This window comes from Aegilops tauschii, chromosome 6 (assembly GCF_002575655.3).
Source record: "Aegilops tauschii subsp. strangulata cultivar AL8/78 chromosome 6, Aet v6.0, whole genome shotgun sequence".
Classification (NCBI taxonomy): domain Eukaryota; kingdom Viridiplantae; phylum Streptophyta; class Magnoliopsida; order Poales; family Poaceae; genus Aegilops; species Aegilops tauschii.
The window spans coordinates 317,546,930-317,564,114 of record NC_053040.3 but is presented as its reverse complement, the minus strand read 5'-3'; the positions used below and the strand labels follow the sequence as shown (position 1 = coordinate 317,564,114).

Here is a 17,185-nt window from a genome sequence, read left to right as displayed (position 1 = left end):
GTCTCAAAACTCTTTGTAAGAAGAGTGAGCTCTTCTTCCTTAGTCTTTATGGACATGGATAGAAGCTCACAATTCTTAGAGAGAGAAACATGAGACTTCTCAAGCCTACTTTTATCCTTCAACAACTCCTCACAAGAGTCCCTAGCCTTTTTTAAGGAGGCAAGTTCTTTAGCATGAACATCAATGTTTGCGCCAATTTTTAAGCATAGTTCATCATTTCGTGCTTCCTCATATTGGACTTTCCGCTCAAGGATTTCGTATTTTTCCTTTTCCTCGATGACGAGGGTTTCGAGTTCCTTAATGGTGGTGGTGTGCTTACTCACCATCTCCATAAGCATACGAAGCATAGTGAGCTTCTTTCCTTTGAGAGAGCACATGAACTTGTTAATTTAGCAAGCATAGGATCATCTAAATCATCATCATAACTATCCTCCGCATCAAGATACTCCTCGCAAGGAGTAGAAGGAGTGAAAAGAGGAGGATTTGACCGTGGGGTTACCTTGATCTTGTCCGGAGTGATTTGACTCTCTTCATCTTCTACCACGGCCTTAGCCATTAGGCACTTGTGAGCGTTGCCCTTGTAGTCTTTCATGTAGTTGTAGGTGACAACATCACCACTCTTGTTGACAAGCCTCAAGGTGTTTTGAGTATCTTGAGCAACTCCGGCAACACCACTAACATCATCCGGATCGGATTCTTCTTGAGCAACCATTGCTTTCCCATATCTCCTCTTGAGCTTGGAGTTCAACGGATTTGGCAACTTCTTCTTGGGAAAAGTCTTGGGAAACCTTGGTTTATCTTCTCTCTTCTCATAAGGGCAATCGCTGGAGAAGTGGTTGGTTTCATCACAGTTGTAGCATTTTCTTACTTTCTTCTTTTGAAATCTTCCCTTGAATTTTCCCGCGCTAAACTTCTTGACAAAGAGAGCCATGTCTTCATATGAAGGGCCCTCATCGGATTCAACCTCATCACCATCTTCATCATCATCTTCTTCTTCTTCTTCACTTCGCTCATCTTCACATACATGCTTGGCCTTCAATGCAAGATTGATCTTTGATGTTGGAGTACCATGCATGGCAAGATGTTTTGTAGCATTTGCCTTCGACTCTTCAAATAGTTGGAAAGTGGATATGATGTCATATGTAGTCATTTCCTTGAAGGCATGGTGTTGTCTTATGTCCCACACCATTTGGTGGTGTTATGGGGCAAGAGCATGAAGCAACTTGTCCACAAGGAATCGCTTAGTCATGTTGAATCCACCTTGTGTCTTGTCACACTCACATGACTCAATGTCAGCGTTGAGAGTCATGAGACGCTCAAGGAGTTGATTGGGAGTTTCACCTTTCTCCATACAAAAGTTTTGCAATTGCCCCTTGGCAATTTCATATTGAGCACCGGAGGGTGGAGGTACCGGTCTTGGATCTTACAATACTTTCCCATAGTTCCTTGGCACTTGTGATGTGTATGAAAGGTCTCCTTTGCTTTGCAACCATACCTCTTCTTATACACATGGTTGCAGTGTCATTGAGATTCTTGTCATAAATTTCTCTTGGTGTAGGATTCTTTGGATCAACCACATGGTAACCATACTCCAAGATCTCCAGCATCTCATTGTTTCCATATCGAAGATGATCCTGCATAGCAACTCTTCACAAGGCAAAATCGGAAGTGGCATCAAGTAAAGGAGGTTTTCCTTGAGGGTTATATTTCGATTTCTCAACTTGGGGTCTTGCATAAAGCCAAGGAACACTGGAGTGATCATTGCTAGGAGGTTTTCGACCAAGTGACGGAGTAGGCACAGTTGGCCTCGAAGCCGCACCACCAGAAAGTGGTGCAAGCACCGTGGACAACATGGCTAGTATCATTTGGACCAAGGCCTCAAGAGAAGCATCATGCTCCTCTTTTTGCTTAGCAAGGGCCTGTTCCGGCTCAGAAGTGAAGGACTTGACTTCTGAAGAAGCCTCGCCCTTATCCTTCGGATCTGCAACAAGGGGAGTCCCATCGGGGTTCATCTCGCTCTAGGGTGGTTAAGCCACAAGAATAGAGCACGAGGCTCTGATACCAATTGAAAGGATCGAGATGGACCTAGAGGGGGTTGAATAGGTACAATTACAAATTTTAATTGTTACTTAGCAATTTTAGGCAATAATGCGGAATATGAAATTGAGCCTAACAATTGCAAGTGAGATGCTAGGAGCACAACAAGATAGTCAAGTAACACAACTAAACGAATAAGCAAGCACAATAGATATAAGTGAGGATTAAACGACAAGTAACCACAAGTAGAGAGTTAGGGTTAAGAATAACCGCAACTCCGAGAGACGAGGATGTATGCCGATGTTCACTTCCTTGGAGGGAAGCTAGTCACCGTTAGAGAGGTGGATGTTACCACGAAGGCACACCAACGCCACGAAGGCTCACCCTATTATCCCTTTGAGACAACACCACGAAGGCGTTTCCCAACCACTAGTGGTAGACCTTGAGGTGGTCTCCAAACCTTCACAAACTTTCCGGGGGGGTAATCACAATGGTTGATTCCTCTCCGAATGACTCCTACCGCCTAGGAGTCTCCAACCTCCAAGAGTAACAAGATCGATGGAGAAAAAGCTCAAGACTTGCTCAAATCACAAATTCCTTTGGTGAGAAGAAGGGGAAGGAGTGGATCTATCACTTGATTGGAGAACTTCTCTCAAATGTTCCCAAATCACTTAGGGATCTAGGATTTGGTGTAGAGGGTTGAGAGAGAGAGTGAAAAGTGTTCTTAGCAAGCTCAAAGTAAATGGTCAACCTTACCCCGTGGGGGGAGAAGGCTATATATAGTGGAAGTGGAAAAGTAACCGTTTGAGCAACTCAAGTGCAAAGGAGACGTTGGACGTCCGGACAGGACCGGACGTCCGGTGGCACAGATAGGTCCGGACGTCCGACCGACATCGGTCGTCCGGACGCTGGAGAACCACAAGCCACGAATCAGCACTCATCCAACGGACGTCCGAGACGTTCCGGTCGTCCGGTGACCGGATGTCCATAGATGACCAGAAATCCGTAAAAAATGTTCTGTTGAGAAAGTGTCGGACCTCCGGAGGAAAACAGACATCCGGCGACCGGACGTCCGGAGAAGCTCGGACATCCGTGAATATCGTTCTGTGAAGAAACACCGGACGACCGTGGAGAGCCGGACGTCCGGACAGCTGAGAGGGATCGGACGTCCGTAGAGTACCGGACGTCCGGTGAAAAATGGAGTTGGTGGGTTTTGAGCAAATCTTTCACTAGATCCAATGATCCCCTCTTAATAGTGCGGGATCCCTATACTCAAGAACAAACCGTAAACAAAGCCAACGCTATTTTCTTGTATCTCTGATCGTGAGTTATATGCATTTGTCCCTAGTCATGATCCACACACGGCCTTTGAGACATATTCCTGAGATATACTTGATAAACATGATTAGTCCCATATATGCATGTTGTCATCAACATCAAAATAAGATTAAGGGCATGATTGCACTTTCAAGGTGCCTTCCATACCAACACTTTCCAAAAATTTATTATCATATTATTTTTTTCATTTCGGGACCGGGCATCCCTATTACCTGCCACACTATCGTGCAATGACAAATGAATAAACACTCATCATGTGAATAAAATACCTAGCATGGAAAATATTGGCTGCCCCTGCTGCTTCATGAGCGATATGGGCACACAAAATGGGAATTCATTTTGAAAAATTAGAGTTGGCACATGCAAATTTACTTGGAACGGCGTGGAAATACCGCATATAGGTAGGTATGGTGGACTCATTTGGCACAACTTTGGGCTTAAGGAGTTGGATGCACAAACATCATTCCCGCTTAGTACAAATGAATGCTAGCAATTAGATTGTCAAGCGACCAACCAAAAAGCAAAAATGGTCATAAGCATGCATTGAAAATAACTAACACTGAATAATCCACCATAAGTAGGATATAACTTCGTTGCATAACTATTGACTTTATGTGGATGCATAGGGAATCACAAACCTTAACACCAATATTCTTACTAAAGCACAATTACTCCCCAACATGACTCATATTACTATCTCCATATCGCAAAACTATTGCAAGGAATCAAGTTTATCATATCAAATGATCTATATGAAAGTTTTTATTGTATCCCCCTTGGATATCCATCACTTTGGGACCAAATTCATATCTTGTGCAAATTGTCATTGCTATTATCAACTCTCAAAATGATTTAAGTGAAGCATGAGAGTGAAAATATTTCTTCAAAATATAATCTTATCAACTCTCAAAATGATATAAGTGAAGCATGAGAGTGTACGTATTTCTTTAAAATGTAACCACCGACGTGCTCAAAAAGATATAAGTGAAGCACTAGAGCAACTGCCTAGCTCAAAAGATTTAAGTGAAGCACATAGAGTATTCTAACAAATCATGTGTGTGGCTCTCTCAAATAAGTGTGTTCGGTAGAGATGATTGTGATAACCTAAAAAGCAAACAAAACAAAGACTCAGATAATACACGACGCTCCAAGCAAAACTCATGATATGTGATGAATAAAAATATAGCTCTAAGTAAAATTACCGATAGTTGGTTGAAGAAAGAGGGGATGTGTTGGGAGGCATGGTGAAAGTTGGCAGTCTATGACAAAAAGGAAAAATGTCCGGGTTAATTATAAGCCGGAGATTTACAGTTCAAAACTAAGGTGGCGGCTTATGAAGGGGACTAATGATATATACTCAGGCACAGTGGGTTATTTAAGCCGCAGGGGCATTCAGAATAAGTTGGTTCTCTACGGCCTTACCACAGTTAAGCCGGAGGATTTTACGAAGCATGGTTTTCTTTAAGCCGGAGGATTCTACGGCGAATGATTTCTTTAAACCGGAATTGTAAGCCGCCAAGATTCAATGGTCGCAGTTTTTACTAAGTGTGGTAAAACAGGTTTCATACATCGCAGTAAAACTTTTGGATCAAAATGGTCGGTCCAAAGAAAATTTTCTAGACCTAAAATACAGACGCAGGGGAGTTCTTGAGCTCGAGGGAGGTCTTTATGCAGTGGAAAGAAGTTTGTTTGCATGTAAAATGGGTGCTAAACGTCTACCGCAGTAAGTTTATACAAATCTAAAGATCAACAGGGGCAGTAAGAAAGAAAACTACCGGAGTATGTGGCAATGGCGATGAACACGAAGAACGCGGACGAACCCTACGGTAGATCTATCCTACAGGACAAGCAAGACTTACCGGAGCTGGAGAGCCGCGGAGGTTGTCGCGTTTCTCTGGTCCGTTCAGGGTGATGCAGCGGCCTGAGCTGGTGACGACGAGAGACCCGCGGCGGCGACGGCGGCGGAGCTCGAGCAGCACGGGACAGTGAGAGGAAGAAGATGACAGAGAAGGGAGCGTGAGAAGAGCCCGACGGGCCGGCCTATTTATAAGGCGAAGCTCATAAAGCGGGCGCGAGAATCAAGGAGGCCGAGGCGTGGTTATCTCCCCCCGCAACGCCTCAATTTTCGGGATATCAGTAAAGGAAAAGATCCGTTGCGGATCTGGCGGAGTAAAAAAGGGCTTAATGGACGATGACGTCACGGCGGATTATCCGGAGTCCAGAGGATGACGTCACGCCGGGTTATGGCCTTCATATGAATGGTAAGCCGGAGATTTTTTCTGTCGGCAGAGTTGAAGATTGACATGTGCCGGCTCAAATCAATCTGGGGCCTAATGTTGAGGATATAGACCTTAGAGTCACCCGCCAGGAGGGGCCGGGTTACTCATATGGTCGTCGCCAGAAGCCCGGAGCCAAGCTTGAAGACGATGGGCCAGAGATGGGCTAAGACCCGGATATGACTTAAGGCCCATAGTTACAATCATTATTATGGTAGAACTTGTAGTGTAAGGCAAGTATAGTTGAGAGTCCGAGCCGGACACTCTTATGAGCCGGCCGGGACTCTAAGGGCTGCTGGGCGTCAGCCTCCCTATATAAAGGGACGACCCGGCAGCGATTTAGGGACAAGAACAATCTCATCGAGAGCCGGGCATAGCAGTTTAGCTCCCTGGTGATCGTAACCCTAATCAATACCACCTCAAACTGGACGTAGGCTTTTACCTTCACCGTAAGGGGCCGAACCAGTATAACCCTCGTGTTCCTTGTCCCGCATTAACCCCTTCAAGCTTCCTAGTTGTGATGGCTCCACGACTAAGTCCTAGCTCGAGGACATCTGCCGTGATAATTCCACGACAGTTGGCGCCCACCGTGGGGCCAGCGCACGGTGGATTTGAGTTCTTGAAGGGCAGCTTCGAAGGGCTCAAGGGATACGCTGTGGGCCGGATGACCAAGAGTCGTCGCGGCAAGCTCTACATCGACGATGCAAACTGGGGCCCCGACGCCGGTTCAATTGAGTACGGGTACCGGGTCCCCTTCGGCGGAATTCATGTTTTCATTGGCAAGATTGGTGAGCCGGGCCCTGAGCCGGATCTCTGCGCCGATCTCATCGAAACGGCTCAGCGCGCACGACCCGCCCGGGCCCGGCCTGCCTTAAGGCGCGCTTTTGTGGGATGCATCCATGGAGGGCCCTCTGATCCATCTGGGTCTGGTGATGAGGCGGCCGCCGGCTCTGACGGCGAGTCGGCCACCGATGAATCAAACTCGTTGTATCAACTTCAAGACGGCAGGCTCATGGGCTGTTCCGATGGTGACAGTATTCCGGACCCGTTTGAGCCGCCGAGTCAGGTTGGAGTCTTTATGGCTGGTGCGCAGCCTGTTCAAAACCCCGCTGCTGGAGCGGGAAACCCGGTGCCTTCTCCGGCTCAGGTGCTGATGGATCTCACGGACAAGATGACGGCCCTGCTAACCGCCATGGTTGACCCGGCAGATCAAGCTCAGCACGATACAGAGGTGGCATAGTTAAAATTGGATCTAATGAAAGCTAAAGAGGATCTTGCAGCGGAAGGGATCAGGCTGGCCGCGGAGAGGGCGGCTCTCGATGCCCAAAATCAGCTGATTCAGGCGCAGTCCTTCCAACTCACGATGGATCAGAACGCGGCCAATGAGGTCATGAGAAGGAGGCATCAAAAGGCCCAATCTCGACTCCCTCCGATTTACGATCCACGCAACCTCTTCAACACGCCAGGTGCAGGGTCTAGTAACCCGCCAGGGGTCATAGCGCCCGGGTCTGGACCCCTTATTCAGCCACGAGTGATGGGGCCTCCCCAGGTGCCCCCTGCCCCGCCTCAGTATGTGCCAATACCCCCGGGTCATTATAACAACCCGCTGGAGAACATGGTCGCTGCGGCAGCACGACTGGCGGCTCTCCCAGTTGACGGCGACTCTCCGACGGCTATTGAAACCCACCGGGTCAGGGAACTCCTTCAGACAACACTGGCGCAGCAAGAGGCGTACTCCTACAGCCGGGACAGGATCCACTCGACCCCTCGTCCAGGCCAGAGCCCGAGTTACAGCCGGCACATGGTCTCAGCAACCGGCTCAAGTAACGTCCGACGCCATGACCCGCCCCCTGGCCATGGCCCGGCTCATAATGGAGCCTTTTACACAGCAGACCAGGACAAAGCGCGGCAGGAGGCGGAGCAAGTGCCTCAATTGACGGCTTACCAGACCCCCCGGCTTATCCGACGACTTCCGTTGATGTGGGTATCCCTACCAGGACCGGGGGTGTCCCTTGTTTAGTGCCTGCTATCCGTAATGAACGTCTACCTAAAGACTTCAAGGGCCCTAGGAAGGTGCCTAACTACACAGCTGACTTACAACCCGCAGCCTGGATCGAGAGTTATGAGATGGCTATGGAGCTGCTGGAGGTCAGTGAGGCGGCCATGGCCAAGTATTTCACCATGATGTTAGATGGGACTGCCCGCACTTGGTTGAAAGGGCTACCACCGAATTCCATTGGGTCTTGGGCTGAGCTGAAAGCCCGGTTCATCCAAAACTTCAAAGATACATGTAGGCAGTCTATGTCAATTGTGGATTTGACTAACTGTAAGCAGCAGGAGGGTGAGTCCACGACACATTGGGTTCGCCGGGTTAAGGAGATCATACATTCGTCAGACAAGATGGATGCCGGCTCAGCGGTTTTAATGCTGGAGCAGAATTGTCGTTTTGTGCCCCTGAAGATGAAACTCGGGCGGCTTAAGGGCGACTGCAGTGATATGGGTACACTAATGGCAGCTCTTGTCAAGTACGCCGATTCTGATGGTACCAAGGATCCCCCTTCAGATGATGAAAGGACAGGGAAGGGAAAGAAGAACGGCAATGGCAAGGGTCCTCAGTTTAACCCGGGGAACCAAGGAGGAGGCAAGCGCAAGGCAGATGGCAGCCTAGAGTTTGTGGCCAACGCCAGCGCACAAGGCAATAACCAGCGACGCAAGGGGAGGCCCCCTCCCCGAGGCGGCGGGTCAGGACCTTCACTAGAGCAGCTGTTGAATGAGCCTTGTCCGAGGCACGGCTCTAGAGAGAAGCCAGCGACTCATCTATGGAAGGATTGTGCAATCATGAAGGCCTTTAAAAACTACAATGGCCCGGGCGGCGGCTCAGGTGCCGGCAGCTCAGGCGTCGGCGGTTTTCATGGCCCGGGGGGCGGCTCAAATTCTGGTCCTCAGAGCGGTCAAGGGGGCTTTAATCAACAGTCTGGCCAGGGTCATCAACAGCAGCAGGGGGTTATCAGACCAATCCAAAGCAGCTTAGCGGTGGACAATATCATGTGTTTACCACTAGTTTGTGCAAGCGAGATCAGAAGCTTCACAAGAGGGCTGTGAATGCTGTTGAGCCGGCGGTCCACGCTACTTGCGGTGGTCTGAGCAGCCTATAGTGTGGAGTAGGGAGGATCACCCTCCCCGGGTGGATAACCCGGGCCACTTGGCCTTAGTGGTGGCCCTGAAGTGGAAGGATATAAGTTTACAAAGGTGCTCATGGACGGAGGCAGCAGCATCAACATCCTCTATTATGAGACTTTTCGCCGTATGGGGTTGGTTGATAAGAACCTCAGCCAGTCAAACACTATCTTCCATGGTGTGGTACCTGGCAAGTCGGCTTATCCAGTCGGCAAGATCGAATTGGAAGTGGCTTTTGGTGATGAGAACAACTACAGGGTGGAGAAGTTGACCTTTGAGGTGGTCAAGATAAGAAGACCGTACCATGCTATATTTGGACGGCCGGCTTACGCCAAGTTCATGGCACGGCCGTGTTATGTGTACTTACAGCTCAAGATGCCGGGCCACAATGGGACCATTACGGTTCACGGCAGCCGGAAAGTGGCTCTGGAGTGTGAGGAAGGCGATGCGGCTTATGCAGAATCTGTTTGTGCTACAGAGGAGTTGAAGTTTTACAAGGACAATGTTGACCCAACAGATATGACCTCTCTAAAAAAGCCGACTACGGAGAATGAGCCGGCGATGAAATTTAAGTCGGCTGATGAGACTAAGCTTGTTGATTTTGTTCCAGGAGATTCATCTCAGCAGTTTAGCATCAGTGCCAATCTGGATCCAAAATAGGAAAGCGCGCTCATCGAGTTCATCCGTGAGAATAGGGACATCTTCGCATGGAAACCCTCTGACATGCCCGGTGTACCTAGAGAACTCGCTGAGCATACTCTCAATGTTGATCCGAAATTTAAGCCGGTCAGACAGTTCCTTCGGCGGTTTAATGAAGAGAGGCGGAAAGCTATTGGTGAAGAAGTGGCCCGGCTCTTGGCGGCCGGGTTTATCGTTGAAGTCTTTCACCCAGAGTGGTTAGCTAACCCGGTGCTCGTACTCAAGAAGAACGGCACTTGGCGAATGTGTGTGGACTACACGGACTTAAACAAGGCATGTCCGGCTGATCCTTTTGCCCTCCCCCGTATTGATCAAATCATTGATGCTACGGCAGGTTGTGCACGTTTGAGTTTCTTGGATGCTTATTCCGGTTATCATCAGATTAAGATGGCAGTTAAGGACCAGGAGAAGACAGCGTTCATCACTCCCTTTGGAGCCTTCTGCTACGTGTCTATGCCCTTTGGACTCAAGTGTGCACAGGCAACTTACCAGCGTTGTGTACAGAACTGTCTTCATAAACAGATCGGGCGCAATGTTCATGCTTACGTGGACGATATTGTGGTTAAGTCCATCAAAGAGGAAACCCTGATAGATGATTTAAGTGAAACCTTTGATAATCTCCGGGTCTATAAGATGATGCTTAATCCGGCCAAGTGTGTCTTTGGTGTTCCTGCAAGCAAACTCTTGGGCTTCTTGGTGTCTGACAGAGGCATTGAGGCTAACCCGGAGAAGATCAAGGCCATCACCTCCCTGGCTAAGCCGGCGTGTATAAATGACGTTCAGCGCTTGGCGGGTCGCATCGCTGCTTTAAGTTGGTTTATAAGCCGTTTGGGTGAGAAGGCCATGCCCTTATATCAGTTGATGAAGAAAACTGATAACTTTGTCTGGAATGATGCAGCTAATACCGCCTTTGAGGATTTGAAGAAGCAGCTGGCAGAGCCCCCAGTCCTTGCCGCTCCGGTTGATAAGGAGCCCTTACTACTGTATGTGGCGGCAAACGCCCGAGCCGTCAGTGTGGCTATTGTGGTGGAGCGCAAGGAGGAGGGTAAGGAACATCCGGTTCAGCGGCCGGTTTATTATGTCAGCGAAGTGCTCATTGAGTCCAAGCAGCGGTACCCGCATTGGCAGAAGCTTGTGTATGGTGTGTTCATGGCGAGCCGGAAACTTAAGCATTATTTTCAGGGTCATCCCATCACTGTGGTCAGCTCTGCCCCCCTTGGTGATATCATCCAAAACAGAGAGGCCACAGGGAGAATTGCTAAGTGGGCTATAGAACTTGGACCTCATGGTCTCAAATATGTGCCACGCACCGCTGTTAAATCTCAGGCCTTGGTGGATTTCATCAATGATTGGACAGAGTCACAAGTGCCTGAGCAAAAGTCGGATAACACATATTGGACTATTCACTTCGATGGGTCCAGGCAGTTGGAGGGCTCGGGGGCTGGCGTTGTATTGGCCTCTCCTAAAGGTGATAAGTTCCATTATGTGCTACAGTTGATGTTTCCTTGCACTAACAATGCGGCTGAGTACGAGGCCTTGCTCCACGGTCTTCGGATGGCTAAGGAGATGAGCTTGAGCCGGGTAAGGTGCTTCGGTGACTCAGACTTGGTGGCTCAAAAGGTATCAGGCAAGTGGGACTCTAAGGACCCTCTAATGGCGGCTTATCGCCGCGAAGTTGATGCCATTGCTGGGCACTTTCAGGGCTACCAAGTAGAGCACATTGATCGCAGGAAGAACGAGGCGGCTGATGCCTTAAGCCGGCTAGGCTCTCAGCGAAAGCCGGTGCCGCCTAACACTTTCTTGGATGTTCTGTATAGCCCTTCGGTTAAGTTGCCTACGGAGGAAGACTTGGCTGTCCCTGACCCGGAGGCACGACTGGTGGCGGCTCTCCATATCATACCAGATTGGACAATGTCATATCTGGCTTACATGACCCGGGGCGAGTTGCCTGAGGATGAAACCTTGGCCAGGCAAATAACCCGGCGGGCCAAGTCAATGATTGTTATTGATGGCGAGTTACATCATCGCAGTGTTACAGGAACGTTTCAGCGTTGTGTCTCCCCTGAGGAAGGTCAAGAGATCTTGCGTGAGATCCATGAAGGGGATTGTGGCCATCACGCCGGCTCAAAGTCTCTTGTGGCCAAGGCTTTTCGTCATGGTTTTTATTGGTTGACGGCTCATGCTGATGCAGAGGACTTGGTCAGTAAATGTGACGGTTGCCAGAGGTTCTCACGACGGGCTCATGTGCCGGCTCAGGAGCTGAGGATGATCCCAATCACTTGGCCCTTTGCGGTCTGGGGGCTTGATATGGTTGGGCCTTTTAAAAGGTCCAAGGATAAGAAGACCCACCTCTTGGTGGCAGTTGATAAGTTCACAAAGTGGGTGGAAGCTGAGCCAGTTAGCAAGTGCGATGCAGCCACGGCGGTTCAATTTATGAAAAAGGTGATTTTCCGTTTTGGTTTTCCACACAGCATCATAACTGACAATGGCACCAATCTTTCCAAAGGCGCCATGGAAGAGTTTTGTCAACGAGAGCATATCCGACTTGATGTTTCCTCAGTGGCTCATCCTCAATCCAATGGTCAAGCTGAGAGAGCTAACCAGGAGATTCTGAAAGGTATCAAGCCCCGGCTTTTGGTCCCTTTGCAACGGACGCCGGGTTGTTGGGTGGAGGAGTTGCCCTCCGTCTTATGGAGCATCAACACTACTCCTAACAGATCTACAGGCTTCACGCCTTTCTTCATGGTTTATGGAGCAGAAGCAGTCCTCCCCAGCGACATCCGTCACGACTCACCTCGCGTGGCGGCTTATGTTGAGACGGATAATGAACAGGCGCGCCAAGATGCTCTCGACTTGTTGGACGAACAGCGTGATGTGGCAGCAGCCCGGTCAGCGATTTACCAACAAGACCTGCGCCGTTATCATAGCCGCCGGGTCAAATCCCGGGTCTTCCAGGAAGGCGACCTTGTGCTCCGGCTGATCCAGGATCAAACAGATGCACACAAGTTATCCCCACCTTGGGAAGGGCCCTTTGTGGTCAGCAAGAACTTGCACAACGGGTCATATTATCTCATTGACATTCGGGAGCACAAAGATTCACGTAAGTCGGAGGAGGAGACCCGTCGGCCGTGGAACATAGCTCAGCTTCGGCCTTACTACACTTGAGCCACCGGCTCTCGTGGTGTACATATTTCTCTCAGCCATGTATATATTATGTTAAGCAATAAAGCAGGACCTCTGTCCTTTTTTCTCCTCCAAATATGCACGTGTTGTTTTTACAAGATTACATGATAACTTAAGGGAGGATCCGGCTTATGATCGTATTCGAATCTAGCCGTAAACAGTAAAATCACTTGGGGGCTTCCTGTTCAAACATGGGTCGTATTCGAACCAAAGAGAACATAGCTGTCGATACCCATTTGATTGGCAAAGTGCCGAGCTCATTGGGAGGTTACCTTTGGTCATATTTGAATCATAGTTTAACCCCTCTGAGAACCGACGTGGATCGTATTCGAATCAGCGTCGTTAAACAATTCTTAAAATCACTTGGGGGCTTCCTGTTCAAACATGGGTCGTATTCGAACCAAAGAGAACATAGCTGTCGTTACCCTCTTGATTGGCAGCGCCACACCCACTGGGGGCTATGTGATCGTATCCGAATCTTAGCTTAACCCCTTTGGGCCGGATTTCCTGGTCGTATTCGAACCGGAAGCCCCTAAGTTCTTCTGCTTTATCACAAGTCTACTCTGATTATGTCAAAATGTGTACGGCCGGGTTTCACTTTGCCGGCTTAACTCTGGTTTACAGTGTTAGTTGAACACCATGGGTGTCATTAAGACAGGTAACTCGGAGTTACGATACCAACCTTGTACCCGGGTTATCTAAACCAGAAGTATGCTTACAAGCCGCTAAGGGTGTTATTACGACTGTGTTAAGGATATAATTGAGGACCAGTCTTTTTTGATTCATATTCCGGGTTATCTATCCAAAACACCTGATTCTCAGGGCGGTAAGCCGCCTCGAAACTTGTGATTTGCCTTTCTATGCAGGATACTTAAAGGCACCTCTTTGAGGTTGAGAAAAACAAAGGGATGATTATGACCCGGACAAACATCAAAGAGACAACTTCAAAAGACCTCGGCATTCAATACGTGCACGATGGCACGGCAGAGATAGACTGTTGCACCTACTTTATTATAAAACTCATCAAATCTAACAAGGATGGAGCATTGTTTGGTAAACCGACAGCCGAGTTACAATGCCCGTTGAGTGGAATTCTCCGGCTCGTTCCTGTCCTCTCCTCCGGCTGATCCCAAGACCTGGAAGGTTGATGACTTCCAGTCGATGCCGCTGAGAGCCTCGAACTGGGCTTCCTCGTCAATTAACCCGGCCGGGTCAATCTCCGGGGCGAAGGTGTGCTGACGAGCCGGCGGGATCAGGTTGAGGGCTTCATAGCGAGGGGTTGGAATCCTCTGATTCTCCGCGTCATAACCCGGCTGGTACTTGGTCAGATCTGTGTCATTCCCGATGAGGGTGGCCACCGGGCGTACAGCCTTCACGCACGCCGCGAAGTCCTTCTGATCGAAAGCTGAGCCGTCTTCCTTCAGGCTTGGATAGCCAAGGGCGATGTCCGAGGGGTCTAACTCCGGCAGGAATGCCTTGGCCCGGCTCAGCGCGGCGATCGCTCCGGCTCTCGCAGAAGCCCGTCGCAACTCTTGGATCCGCTGAGGCAGAACGGCGAGCCGGCGCAGGACTTCTGCCAGGTGAGTCGGCACCTCGTTGGATAGGGCCACCACAGCTAAGGCACGCTGTGACCCGGTGTAGAGCTGCTCCACCAGGGTATACACGGCCTTTAGCTTGGTGACCACGCTCTGGTTGAGGTTGGCACTTCTGGGACCTGTTTAACAGAATCAGGTAAGTCGGCGACAAGGATGAATCATAAGATATAAACATTCTAACATTGATGAAAGCCCGGGAGGCGACTTACCGACGATGGCGGCCACCATTTGGGAAACCTGGCGCTTTAGGCCGGAAAGCTCGGCGGTCTTCTCAGAGAGAGCCTTTTCCGCCTGTTCCGCCCGGGTCACCAGTGCGGCCTTCTCTTTGGCCCAGGCTTTTCGCTCAGCATCAAATTCTGTCTTCAGCTTCTCTTGAGCAGCGATGCTGGATACAAACTTGGCGTTTGCCTTCCGGGTTTCCATCTCCTGCGTCTTCAGCCGGCTCTTGAGATCTGCAAGGTCTGCCTCTAGCTTCTTACCAACAGCCTGCATAAATTTCCGGGTTATTAACAGTCATTATAAAAGTCCCAAGCGTTTTCCAAGCAAAGACACTTGGCACTTGGGGGCTAATGCATATTGAACGTATCTATCTACATACTGCCGGCTCAATTGAGTAAGCCGGAACCTAAGTCTACAACATATTCAAATCATAAGTCGTCGACTTGGGGGCTAGCATGGCAAAGGTAACTATGCAGTAAGTAAGAAGATAGCGGAAGGATACCTCAGATTTTTGCTGGATCTGGTTTACCATGGCGACCTCGGCGTCCCGGCTCTTGTGTACTTGGCTGATGTAGCCAGAGACGAGCTCTCCAATGCTCAGGTTGCTGTAGTTGGAGAGGTCCAGATTCGCCCGGTGAGGCTGCAGCAACTCCCCCTTAGCGGAGCACTTGGCCAACACGGTCGGTCTCCCCGGCTCAACATACTCCGTCCGGGTGATTACCACGTCCGGGTCGTCTGCTGGTGGAGCTGAGCCGGAGGCCTCCGGGTTAACCGAAGCTTCGATCGTTGCCTTGGTAGTTGGGACGGTGGCTTCAGGGGCCGTGTCCATTGGAGTGGTGGCTTCGGGGGCGGAGGCAGCTGGCGGTTCTTGGACTGTCACCGCCCGCTCAGGCAAATCCGGCACTCCGGCCGACTTGGTTTTCTTCACCCTCTTGGTGAGCTTTGCCTGGGCACTGAAAGAACAACAAAGGTTAGTACAAAGAATATGAGTAAAGATCAGAACAACATGAGATGATTGTTGTTACCCGGGCGCGGTCTTGAAAGCCGGCAGATTTGACTGCATGGAGTCACCCGAAGAGGGGGAGGTCTCCTGGTAATTGGAGTCAGAAGAGTTGAGTGGCTGACGGATAACACCCGCCAACGGGTGAAAAGGGTACAAGTGGGAAATAACCTCAGTTCGGCGCTTCCTTGTTGCGTCGGGTAACCCGGCGGAGAGGTCGGTGTCCTTGTTGGTCCGGGTGTGACGCCGGCTTTCGTGAACCTGTCGCTTCAAAAGAAATTGAGGGTCTTGATGAGCTAAAGGATGTGAAAAACTTACTTTCCAGGTTACCCTTCGGACTTTCAGCTGTGGCAAGGGCTCCGAGTCGGAGGAAAGTGACATTACCTTTTCAACCACCGGGTTACTTGCGCCGGTGTCATCCTGTCAATAAGCAAGTATTGATAAGGCGGATAGCAGCAAACAGTGAATATAGTAAGGACTTAAATGCTCAGGAGTTACCTCTGACTCGGAGCTGTCGCTTAATTGCATCAGCTCCGAAGCAGTAGGCCTGCTTCCTTTTTGCGAGGGGCGGCTTTCTTGGCGGCTTTCTTCGCCTTCCTGGCTTTCTTGGCCGCCTCATGGTCATATTTGACCCGCCAGAACTTATCATCGGCCTGAAATATACAATGATGAATTCTTAAAATGGTTCAGATGAAGGTTATATGCAGACGAAGATAAAAAGTTAAAGTCAGCGGCTTACCGCTGGGGCTGGATTGGTCTTGCAGAAGGGGGCTAACCCGGTCCTTCCGCAGTCTGCCAGGCTCTCGTTTAAAAGAGCCTTGGTCTCCTCCTCTGCAACGTCTTCTGGAAGATCATTGCGGCTGTGCCTCTGAGGGTCATCCTTTCGCCCTGTGTACTCACACATTAAGCCGGGGCGGCGGCTCAATGGGATCACCCGCCATGAGATCCAGACCCGGACCAAGTCGATTCCGTTCAGACCGTTGCCCAGGAGGGCCTTGATTTTGTTGATAGTAGGAAGCAGAGGCTGGCGCTCCGCTTGAGTCAGCTTGTCCGACAGTGGGTGAGTCGATTCTAGACGTGTTAGGCGAAAGCCGGGCAGCGGGCTTTCATCAGCCGGGGACGTATCTTGGCAGTAGAACCAAATCATGTTCCAGTCCTTGGGGTGGCTCGGCGGCTCTGCGTAAGGGAAAAGACAGTCCCTACGCCGCTGGATGGAAATGCCACCTAATTCCAGACTTGGCCCGTTGGCGCACTCATTCTGGCGGTTTAAGTAAAAAAGCTCTCTGAAGAGCAGCAGACTAGGTTCTTCTCCTAGGTAAACCTCGCAGAAGACTTGAAAATTGCAGATGTTGGATACGGAGTTGGGTCCTATATCTTGAGGCCGCAAGTCGAAGAAGTTGAGCACGTCCCTAAAAAACTTTGAGCCGGGCGGTGCGAAGCCCCGGCTCATATGATCTGCGAAAATCACTACCTCCCCGTCCTTTGGCTGTGGTCTCTCTTCTGACGGGTCAGGGGCACGGTAGGACATGATTTCCTTCTTAGGAAGATATCCGGACTTAACAAAATTGGCTAGGGTCTCGTTGGTGACGTTGGACCTCATCCAGTTGCAAGTAATGGGAGCCTTGGGAGGCATGGTGAAAGTTGGCAGTCTATGACAAAAA

The 17,185-nt window shown here is 49.9% G+C and overlaps 1 protein-coding gene across 1 annotated transcript in view; it reads right to left on the bottom strand.

Moving 5' to 3' along the window:
- Positions 1 to 15,840, bottom strand: part of LOC141026049 (uncharacterized) — a 29,566-nt gene extending 13,726 nt beyond the window's left edge. The window contains exons 1-2 of the mRNA XM_073502000.1: positions 15,027 to 15,840; positions 14,515 to 14,791 (exon numbers count right to left, since the gene is read on the bottom strand). Coding sequence (XP_073358101.1) covers positions 14,515 to 14,791; positions 15,027 to 15,353 — 604 coding nt within the window. The 5' untranslated portion in view covers positions 15,354 to 15,840. The remainder of the gene's footprint in view (positions 1 to 14,514; positions 14,792 to 15,026) is intronic.
- Positions 15,841 to 17,185: the final 1,345 nt, after the last annotated feature.